Source organism: Saccostrea cucullata, unplaced genomic scaffold, assembly GCF_032062105.1.
Source record: "Saccostrea cucullata isolate Sc308-1 unplaced genomic scaffold, CSIRO_AGI_Scuc_v1 ctg274, whole genome shotgun sequence".
NCBI classification, from domain to species: domain Eukaryota; kingdom Metazoa; phylum Mollusca; class Bivalvia; order Ostreida; family Ostreidae; genus Saccostrea; species Saccostrea cuccullata.
In genome coordinates, this window is record NW_026936286.1 from 328,847 (window position 1) to 340,569 (window position 11,723).

The 11,723-nt window shown below is 34.1% G+C and overlaps 2 protein-coding genes across 3 annotated transcripts; one reads left to right on the forward strand and one right to left on the reverse strand.

Moving 5' to 3' along the window:
* Positions 1 to 2,289: 2,289 nt before the first annotated feature.
* LOC134245231 (E3 ubiquitin-protein ligase TRIM45-like) lies at positions 2,290 to 4,421 on the reverse strand. The gene has a single exon (XM_062727506.1). The coding sequence runs from the start codon at positions 4,351 to 4,353 to the stop codon at positions 2,293 to 2,295; it is 2,061 nt and encodes a 686-aa protein (XP_062583490.1). The 5' UTR covers positions 4,354 to 4,421; the 3' UTR covers positions 2,290 to 2,292.
* Positions 4,422 to 4,652: 231 nt separating this feature from the next.
* On the forward strand, positions 4,653 to 10,817 carry LOC134245250 (aurora kinase A-like). Of its 2 annotated transcripts, none has more exons than XM_062727545.1 (8): positions 4,653 to 4,681; positions 6,465 to 6,560; positions 6,938 to 7,055; positions 7,154 to 7,233; positions 7,493 to 7,631; positions 8,007 to 8,155; positions 8,467 to 8,698; positions 9,066 to 10,817. In XM_062727545.1, the coding sequence occupies exons 2-8, from the start codon at positions 6,466 to 6,468 to the stop codon at positions 9,195 to 9,197; spliced, it is 945 nt and encodes a 314-aa protein (XP_062583529.1). In that variant the 5' UTR covers positions 4,653 to 4,681; position 6,465; the 3' UTR covers positions 9,198 to 10,817. The 2 variants fall into 2 exon arrangements, with proteins under 2 accessions (XP_062583529.1, XP_062583528.1); XM_062727544.1 differs by lacking the exon at positions 4,653 to 4,681 and adding an exon at positions 4,699 to 4,787.
* The last annotated feature ends 906 nt before the right edge of the window (positions 10,818 to 11,723 follow it).

Below are 11,723 nucleotides of genomic sequence, written 5' to 3' on the forward strand. Positions count from 1 at the left end.
ATACCTAGAATGTGATTGTTGGGTGGAGGAATATACATCAAAATATACGTAGCTTCACCAGAAAATGTTTGTTTGTCTGTTGTTTAACGTCCCTCTCGATAATATTTCACTCATATGGAGACACCACCACTTGTCATTGGAGAGCTGCTGCTAATTTGTCCATACTCGGCACAAATTGCCATTGCGCAGTGAGGGTTTTTTTCATGGACACGTGGAAATTCCGACTGTAATTCTTTTTGTAATATCTTGACTGCATTTTTATGCGCCCGCATCGATAGATCCGGGGCGTATATTGTTTTTGTCCTGTCTGTCTGTTTGTCTGTTTGTTTGTTTGTTTGCAAACTTTAACCTTCGCCATAACTTTTGAACCATGAAAGATAGAAACTTCATATTTGGTATACATACTTCACTGAGTAAGCTCTTTCAAATGACAACAAGGTCAATGGCCCTGTGACCTTGACTGTGACCTATATGCTAAAAAAACCTTTTTATCTGCAAACTTTAACCTTCGCCATAACTTTTGAACCATGAAAGATAGAGACTTTGTACTTGGTTTGCGTACTCCACTAATTAAGCCCTTTCAAATGACATGAAGGTCAATGACATTGTGACCTTTACTTTGACCTTTATCCTAAAAATAGTTTTTTCGCACCTTTGCCATAACTTTCGAACCATAGAAGATAGAGACTGCATATTTAGTATGCTTACTCCACTAATTAATCTCTTTCAAATGACACCAAGGTCAATGACTTTTTTACCTTGACTGTGACCTTTATGCTAAAAATAGTTTTTTCGTACCTTTGTCATAACTTTTGAGCTACAAGAGATATCGAGACTTCATATTTGGTATCCATACATTACTAATCAATTTCTTTCAAATGATACCAAGGTCAATGACCTTGACTGTGACATATATGCTAAAAATAGCTTTTTAAAAAAATTTTGTTGCCGCCGGGCGCATAGTGTTCCACAAACACATCTTGTTATTTATTGATTGCATTATTGACACAACAAGAATGAATTTTAAAAAGAATACTACATCAAAAGAAAAACATTTATTATAAGAATATATTTTACTCATGCTTAATTACAACATAATGAGTACAGGTAATACCAGTATATAAAGCTTATATAATATAAAAGCCGATATATCATCCAGAAAATGTGGATTTCTTTCATCATGACAAATACATGCCAAAATAAAACAAAAATCAAAATTCTTTGTCAGTTATTTAAAATAATTATTCTTTAACATGTATGATAGCAAGCATTTATTTGAATTCTTAAGAGGTGAAAATCTGAATCATGAGGGATGGTACACTTATCAATCTTTGTTCCCCGTCCCCCTAGGGTGCCCCACAACTGGTTGCGTTCCGTTCCGTTTCGTTCCGTAAAGTACCATTAGCCGTTATTTTTTTTAGCTCACCTGAAATGAATTTCTGATCACATTTTGTTTGTAGTCCGTCTGTTTGTCCGTCCGCCCGAAAATTTTTCACATTTTGGACGTCTTCTCCCGAACCACTGGTCCACTTTCAACCAAACTTGCCATGGAGCATCCTTTTTTAAAATGAAGGATCACAGCCTGATTCAAGGGGAAATCATTTAAATATAGTGAAATTTATAGGTGGCATGTTTTAAAAATCTTCCAAAGAGCCAGCTACATGTATGTAGTTACTATACAGACTACATAGGAAATTCGTGCAGTTACTGGAGATTATAGTAAACCATAACTTTTTAATGGTTAGTGTTGGGGTTTCATATTTCACACGTATATTCATTGAGAACAATTAAGTCCTTTCTTTGGGTAGCAATTCAACATTTTTCATCTCTGACCTCGGAGTTCGACTTGCATTTCAATAATGTATATTGTTTGTCTTTTCGCAACTTCCATCCAGTCACCGATTTTTTATATGTCGCGAAGATCTTCCATCCGCTCCCTGATAAAAAAAAAGGGGGGAGGGGGACAGTCAGCAATCTCTCGTGACTGTTACCATCATAGAGTATTTTCTATAAGTAAGTAGAATCCCTGACTCTGGGGCCATAAATTTCATAATTTTGGTAGAGGACTCAAATAGTGCTCATTTCAATCATGTCAGCAGTTTGATGCTCTGGAGTAAAGAAGAAAGACTGCATGCATTGATTTAAGTAATTTGGCCCCACCCACATATTATATTTTATTGACAATATGTCAAAGGGATTGGACACAAATTCCAAAATCTCAGATAGTCCTTTCCCACATGAATTTCATATAAATTGTATGAAAAACAGGAAAATCAAAATTTTGTGGTTTAATCAAAATTTTAATTCATACACTTCAACCATACCATGATACTCTAGCCATGAGCTAACAAAAAATCTCTTCCCATTCTTATCAAAACAGAGTGCATATGGTTTCTTGATAACATGCAGAGCTGGTAAAATTCTTCTGATTTGCTGACCATCTTTAGAAATCTGCACAACACACCCTTCTTTACATTCACAAACATAAATATTATTATAAATATCTACACCAATTCCTTTCACACCTTTCCTTGTAATTCCCGTTTGAACTTGCGAACAATGGAAAATCTCTTCTCCGCTATTAATTTCATCACATATAAGCGAGCCTGATTTGGAATAAATGATTGTTTTTGCATCACAGGAAAGGGTAAAAAATCCAAACCCACAATTACTACCGTTGAGAGTTTTTGAAATTGTTCCATCATTCTGAATTTCTTGTACACACCATGGGTTTCCTGTATGAGCAAAGATACAGTCATTCAACAATATCAGTTGATAAAATTCCATTTTCTCAGTTTTCAAATCTTTCAGATATTTGAAACTTGGAGAGACTGAAAATTCTGAGATATTTTCACCCATGGAAACAAATATTGTTTCATCTCTCCCAGAGTGACATATCCCTCTAATGTCTTCTGTTTTCTTGGAAAACAGGACTTTGACAGATCCCGATGGAGATACCTCCTTTATTGAGTGATTGTGTTTGTCCACAATAATCAATGATCCATTCTCTAAGAACACTCCTCCCGTGACCCAGGGTGTGGTCGTATCTTCTGGACATTTTACACAGTATGATGCCATGTGATTTACAGTAATTGACGCTGGATCTGTCATCAATGAAATCCTTGGTTTTGGTAACTTTATTACACATTTCAATGAGTCCACTCCCTTCCTCAAATCAGGAATAATGCTTGTCCTATCCTTTTTTACATGTACATTACAAAGTGTTTCAACATTCTTTATGCTTTTCATCACTGGATCTTCTTCCATTTCATATTCCACATGACCTTGATGCTTGTTCTGTTTTTCAATGTCATCTAAATCTTTTATTAGTTGTGTCCTTATCCACTCATGTGTGAGAAACAGCTGTCTCTTTGAACTTGTATTACTGGTAGCCTTCAGTGTCTTTGCAGACCTTGTAAGAGTTTCTAAGAAATTTTCAAGACACATCTGTGTGTTTGATAATTGGCACTTTTCATTTTCATGTGTCACTTCTAAATTTTTTTGAAATTTGTTTTGCAATCCATCTAGCTTGGTTTTGATATCTTCCACAAGACAAACTACATCTGTTTGAATTCTCCTGTGCTGGTCTTTGAGATGATCCAAGTTTACATTTGTTTGCTGAATTTCAGATTCTGTCTTTTCTTTCATTGATGTGAAAATGCCATCAATTTGATCTGGATTTAGTTTCTCTGCAACCTCATTCACAGTTTTCATATTCACACATTTCTTGTGTAATGCATAAAAACAAACACTACAACTCAGTTCTTCATGGTCAAGACAGTAAAAATCCAAAGGCTTATTTTTATGAATGCTACAGTGTTCCACTTCTAATACAGAACTTGAGTATATTTTATGTGGAGACGCAGAAATGTCTGTAATGTTATGATTTTTATAATGAGGAACACGTCTGTGAAGATACGAAAAGCAGGTTTCACAAAGACTGTCATCACAATTGCTGCAGTAAAACTTGGCACTTTTTCTCTCATTGACACGTTTGCATGGTTCACACAAAACACTTTTCCCTTGGTCACAGGTAGGTGTCAACTTGACTTTATTATCCAGAAGTGATAATAGTAGGTGGTTTAATGGAAGTTTATTTGCCCAGTTCTCTGGTGTAATATCCGCCTCTGGAGCAACGACTTTTTGTCGACATACAGGACATTCAAAAGTCAAAGTTTGCACTTCATTGCGGCTTGATTTTCCAACACAGGTTTCAATATATGAGTGTATACACTGTTCACAAAATGTGTGTAGGCATGGGAGATATTTGGGGACTTTTAACCTTTCTAAACATATTGGGCAATCAAATACAGTTCCTTCTTGCCTCAGATCTATATCACTTGCCGTAGCCATCAATCACTATTCCTCTTCATGTCAATGTTATCAAGACATTCAAAACCAAAATCCCTCAAGCACGTTACTTTCACTTTCAAACGGAAGTGTTTTCCGAGTCCGACCTTTTCTGTGCGACATGAAAAAAAAATTATTTTTGAAAATAAAATAAGAAAGCTAAGTGGTTTCTCCTCCGAATTTTGCGAAATTCTTGCATCATTACTTTGTAGGATAATTTAATTAATTTTAGATAAATTGTAACGTAAATGACGCGAGCATATCATTATAGCCTTTTGCGTATGTTAGTCAGATCTTTCATCCGGGCACTTTGTTGAGAGCGGTTTTCAAGGTAAGTTTGAAAACATTGAACGTGTTGCAGAACTGAACTACGCCCGATCCCCCTGTTTTTGAATATATCGATGAAAAATTTTAATACCTTGTAGTTCCGATTAGAGGTAATTTTCAATTTTACTATATGATTTTTAGTAAAATGACATAATTGAGGTGGGACTCGAATGTGACATATTTTGGAGCCAAAATAAGAATTTGGTTTTGAATGATTTCCTTTTACATCTCGTTTACAGTGTAAAATGATCTAGAAATAGTGAGCCGTTAATACATTCGACATCAGTTATGACTGTATAGTGTAAAGTTCTAATGAAAAGATATGAATAGGGGTTATGAAGAATCCCATTTTTAAATATGTCAAGGGACTTGCTAGGCGGTAAAAAATATTTGTAAAAAAAACCGATAACCCTACTATAAAACTACACAAGGGAGGACGCCAATCGCTTCAACCTCTGTTTTTTAAATATAACACATCTCAGTGAGTTGACAGATACCATTGAATTGTATATATTTTATTGTTTAAGAATTATTTGTTTCACCTTTGAAGAATATGTGATATTATTTTGTTTTCTTTTGTGAAGAGGTAAGTGTAATTGTATGTAGAGCTGAAACAACTGTTAAAACACATCTCTGACAGATACCACTGAATTGTGTATATTTTATTGTCTAAGAAATATTTCTTTGTTTCACCTTTGAAGGATATGTGATATTAAAAGTTTTTCTGAAACAACGAATATTTTGAATAGGAATATTTTGAATAGGAAAATTTGTATTTGAATATTCGGTCACATATATTTAATACCTGTATGTCATGCAATAAACTGTACAGCATCCAGTTTTTGATCGCGGTGGAAAAAGGAGCATTTCTAAATATAAACGTAAGCAAAGACAAAGCAGTTTGTCCTGATATACAAAGGCATGAAATCAAATCTGATTGATCATCTTCAGGCCAAACATCCATCAGCCTCATGGTTTGTAAATTTCATTTCTCCGATGATTATCACTTTGCTTAAATAGAAAGTAATAAAAAGTTTATAAAAGAAAAATATTCCCAATTAACAAATAGACTAGTAAATTATAGTGATTGTATTATACAAAATTGCAGAATGTAACATTTTAAATTTTGATATAGTTTAATAACAGTAAAACATGGCGAGCAGCTTCAAGTTTGGTGACTGAGTGTTTTATGTAATCTGATTGCAATACAGTGATCAATATTTTGAAGATGATGTTAATTTAAATTGAATTGACAATTGGAACATGCAACACAACCTAAAAAAAAATTTAAACCAGAATATTGATAAAGATTCTTTTTCTAATTTTGTTTTTGCTGAAACTAAATACCAGTAAACATGACTCTTAATATACATAACGACTTTGAAGAGACATTTATTTCTTACACCTATCGTAAACATAAATTGTATAGTAATGAACGAAAGTGAAAAGGCATAATAACTCCTTTAATATCTTACCAAATACATGTATTCGAATATGAATCGAATAGTCACGAATATTCATACATTGATTTATGGTATAATTTGTTTCAGCTCTACATGTAAGTATTGACAGGGGCTTGCTTTCGGCATGTCTATAATAATTATTTATTTTAAAATTCATGTGATATAGTATTACATAATATTAAAACAATACAAGGGAGGACACTATTTTGGACCCCTTCCTTGTTTCAACTTCTGTTTTCATTGTATTTTCCCATACTGACTCATGGCCTCAGATCTGTCAAGTAATGGTTCTTATCAAATTAAAGCATTGCATCTTTGTTTCAGAATGGAACCTAAACGGGTTTTAGCTGAAGTGACCAATAAAACCCTGGAGAATACTAAGGAGCCAGTGAAAGACACTCCAAAAGAACAGGCAAAACAGTAAGCTCTAAGTCAAAAGTAAACATGGTAAATGAAATTTAAAATTCTGATGCTTGCTTCCAAGTGACTTTAAGTGTAACTGACAGGCCCCAATACCTATTAAGGTGACTATGAGTGGAAGTTTGGTCACTGCATTTCAAATAAGATAATGGATGATCATTAAAAAATGGTGGGGGGGGTACATTTGTATATAAATGAGTAACAAGAAAATACAAGTGACTTGTGGTCTGTGTTCTCGTTTTTTGAAATTAAATCAAACTCTGCTATGTAAGAATAACAGATTCTCAATTATTTTTTTCTACCCCTGAAGTTTATACAATTGAAGCATCATCAAGTACAATATGCTTGGTATGATATGTTTTGTTTTGTGTTTGCAGGGAAAGATCAAAATGGTCACTTGATAGTTTTGATATTGGAAAACCACTTGGAAAAGGAAAGTTTGGCACGGTGTATCTTGCAAGAGAAAAGGCTACAAAATTTATCATTGCTCTAAAGGTATTGTCTCTGTATTCTTTGCAGTGCATCAAAGGAGGAAAAACTTTTAGCATTGACCATATTGACGGAAGTGATATGATTTTACTGTTGTCTTGTAGGTTTTATTCAAGTCACAATTACAGAAAGCTGGTGTGGAACATCAACTTCGCAGAGAAATTGAAATTCAGTCTCATTTAAGGTAGAATTTACTTAGAAAGTGTGAACAGATGAGGCAATGTAACAAACAGTTCTGTTGACAACATCTTAAATTGGGGAAGTTCTGGAAGGCATATAAAATAGATCTCAAAAATGCACCTCTAGAACAAGATGTCCCTAGGAATGTTAGGTTTTATATGTCACCTTGTTTTTGAATAGCACCCAAAGATCCAGACTACTGTTGAAAATTTCAATATAAGTTTGCAGACCAAGCCTCCATTTCCAAACTCTTTTATTTGCAGACACCCCAATATATTACGTCTATATGGTTACTTCCACGACAAGTCCAGAGTTTACCTGATCCTGGAGTATGCTCCAAAGGGGGAATTGTACAAAGAATTACAGAAGCAGGGACGATTCGATGAAAAGAGGGCAGCTACTGTAAGTCAATGTAAATTATATTAGTTCCGAAAATCAGTCCAAGATAATAGTTTTAATGCAGAGCTTATAAATGCTCAATCATGAAAGCAGAATGAAAATGCAAACTTGATCTGTAACTCAAGAAGGTAGACACAAACATCAAATAATCAGTCCAATATTTGTAAAACTTAACAAAAAAATGCAAAATTCTAAGAAGGACGAATGGCTTAGGATATCTTATTATTCATAATGAATATTTCTAGTCAATTTTATGTAATTGTACTGTGATAAAAGTTTCAATTATCGACAAATCAATTTGTATGTTACTGATTCAAAATAATAATTACTAGCTACACCTTTAATATCCCATGATGCATTTATTTCCTTTTTTTCTAGCACATGTTGCAAATGTTCAAAGCCATGTCGTACTGTCATGAAAAGAAGGTCATCCACAGAGATATCAAGCCAGAAAACTTGTTAATGGGACTAACTGGAGAACTTAAGATAGCAGACTTTGGCTGGTCTGTGCACGCCCCCTCATCAAGGTAGGGCCTGCTTTTTGATGCTTTATATGACTATCTATGATGGGACATACTAATGGTAAAGCGTTCACTATAGATGGAATAGAACATTGATGAATGCAATGATCACATGTTTATGGTGTTTATATCCACTTGATTTGTCTGTTAGTTGTACTGATAGCTAACAGACTAACATGTCAAACCCTGAATTTTCTTCTTTGCAATCTTAAATGTTGGTGCTTATATAATTGAACAGTATTAATATGACATGCATATCATGATATGCTGTGGCGGAGCACTTTAGTCCCAATTTCATTCCTGCTTTTAATTTCCAGACGTACAACACTGTGTGGTACCCTGGACTACCTCCCCCCTGAAATGATTGAAGGACAGCTCCACGATGAGAGAGTGGACCACTGGAGTCTGGGAATTCTCATGTACGAGTTCTTAGTGGGAAAGCCCCCCTTTGAAGCCGAGACCAACACAGAAACCTACAGAAGAATAACAAAGGTTGACCTGCATTTCCCTCCCTTTGTCTCACAAGGGGCCAGGGATTTAATATCAAAGGTAGGGTTTAAAGAACATCAGCTTTTATATATCATGGAAGGAAAGTTTTTAGTGAGGATTTATTCTTGGTATAACAAGCCGAAATTGAAAATCATAACATTTCATTTGGTATTGGGGCATTATCTTTCTTAGTATTACGAAATTGCTAAAATCACATTTTGCTTAAATTATAAGCCAAATTTAAAGGATATATTTTTGTCCTTTTAAAATTCCACTGTCATCTACTTTCTTGAAAGTAAAAAATGGCTCTTTTGTCCTAGTTCTTCACAAGACAGCTATGTGGTAAAGCTGTGTGTAAATGGTGTAAGACTCATGTAGATAGACTATGGTAACTGGTTTAAAAGTAAACTGTATTCTTTGTTTGTAGTTGCTCCGTCACAATCCCAAACACAGAATCGACTTGAAAGACGCTATGGAACACCCCTGGATCAAAGAAAACAGTCACATTCTCCCCACGAGCAGATCAGAGAGCAAATCCTCCACCTCTTCTACATCCTGAGGGGCGTAGCTGTCTCTGGGGTCTGCAATAAACCTGTGTGATCTTTCAATAACTGGTGGCTCAGTTGAAAACTGGACCAAGAACTTTGACACCTCAATATTCAGGATTTTTCTATAGGATTATCTCAGTGCTCACCTTTCATACTTCATGATTTTATGGCCAAAAAAAAAATCAATAGAGTGCTGTCTTGTCATTCAAAATCTTTGTACTTTGTAAAAATTTTGTGATTGTTTGGAGTAAATGATCATAAAATTTAAGCAACCTGTTGATAGAGTATGACAGAAATGTTAAATTTTGTACCTTCGTGTTCATAAAATTACATGTAGATGGATGCTTTTTTAAGATACCTTTTTTTCTGATGAATACTGTACACAGGAAAATTTTTGCCCCCGTTTTATTTTCGCCCCTTTCGCCCTCTTCCTGATTGGACAAATTTAAAACGGTGCGAATTCAAATTACACAGCATAATTTCTTAAACAAAACTATGACTGGACGAATTTAAAATGGGGCCAAATTGTCCGCAAGTGCAAAAGGGCGAAAATAACCCTGTGTACAGTAAGTTCAAAGAGAGTTCAAGTTGAGGAGTCTTAACTGAACTTAAACTATATAATGCCAGAATACTGCATGATTCAAGTTTTTCTTTTTATTTTGATGAATTTTATATAAAAAACAAAAAAGCAAACTAGCTAGAAACTGCATTTTCAATGTTTAAAGAAAAACTTGTTCATGCAAGTTTTACTTGTTGTTATATGATAGGGAGACATTAATCTTTAAAAGAGAGAAAATACCCGGTACTACCGTGGCTTTTCGAATTATTATAAGATTGATTTGAGAGATGTTTTGTGTGAATGCATGTTTCTCTGTTAGTTTTGTGTGTACAGTACTCTGTGTATATACAGTTTCACATACATTACATGCAAACTTTACTGTCAGCAATGTTGATAAGTACGTTTTTCTTAAAGCCCTAAGTTACAGTTAAAACATCTTTTTATCCTTGCACATAAAAAGTGAAATATATTAACTTGTTTACTTGGCCTTGTTTGTACTTGTATTTTATATTGAATGAAAACAAAGCTGAAATCATTCCTTGTAGCAACATGCAACTTATGTATAAAAAATGAATATGGAAATTACTATGGTGTAAAATTGATTTTAAGTGTCTGAGATTAATAATGATTTGTGCAAGAGAAATTGATGTGAATAGTTTCTCTGTGAATCATTTCCATGATGATGCAAAAGAAAAGTTTGGCTTGAATCCTAATATTTTAATTTGAATGAGAGTGCATCCTCTTTAAAGCTTAATAATGTTTTTGTTAATACAACATGAAAGAAACTGTTCATTTCTGCTTCTGCAAATATACACGTGCACTTTCTTAAAATATAAATGATTCAGATGATGTTCATAGTTTTATATATTGAGTCAGTTGGGACATTTGAAATATGAAAAGCACAACTCTGTTTAGAGTTAAGTCAAGTCATTTACAATATGCTGTACCTTTGATTGCATTTTAATATAAACACAGAAGTATGCTGATAAAAATTATGGTTGAAGCCATGATGTGAAGTGATTCAAAATCATGACTGATTTTTATTGTCTTCTATTAAATTATTTTGTATGCATGTTTTGTTGTTATTTATGACTTTTCATATAAATGTTTAAACCCCATGCAACATGATGTTTTTGACCTGTCTGTCAGTCAGTTTTTCTTTTGTCGGTAAAACTCATCTTCAACTGCTGCACAGAATTTTGCTAAACTTTCATATATTTAGGACTTGATGTGTAGATGTGCATATTGCCAGGAAATTCCAGTATCAATTTTTTTTCTGGGAATTTTAACCATATCTTGAGAGAGTTATGAACTGTTTGTCAAGTCATCTCAACTTTAACCTCAGCACAAAATTTTATTGCAGATATTAAGTATATATTTGAGTAAAGTGTACTGTGCCATTCATAATGTGTTGCATTGTGAAGTTTTGGGGGAGTGTGGGGTTTGTGAATTTCCTCATTTCATGCCCCCCCCCCCTTTCGAGAGGGAGAGCATGTTGCTTTACTGCCGTCGGTCGGTACAGAACGGTTTCAATTCATTTTCTTTGCAGAGGTAGCATATACTGAAATGAAATATTCAGAATTGAAATGAAAACTTAAACGACTTTTAAAAGCAATATTATGTTTGTAAAACACTTATGCCCCCCTCCCCCAAATAAAGGACATAAACACTGTCCAAAATGGCTCCATGATACCAAAAAGAGAACTTGACCTAGATATTTTTTTGATAAATATGTATACCAAATTTCATTTCAACTTGTTATTTATTTCTGAATTAAACACTTCTGGACAAAAACACAAGCAACATAAGGTGACTGGAGCAATAAATGGCACACCTCAGTCCTATTCGACTAGATTAGATTAGCCATAGGCTGTTTGCAGGAAACAAGTGGCTGGGCTTATTCCGTATATAGTTCTTCAAGTGTTTAATATTTAAAAAAGTGTAAATTTAACAAAAAATCATATTGCAGACACACTCA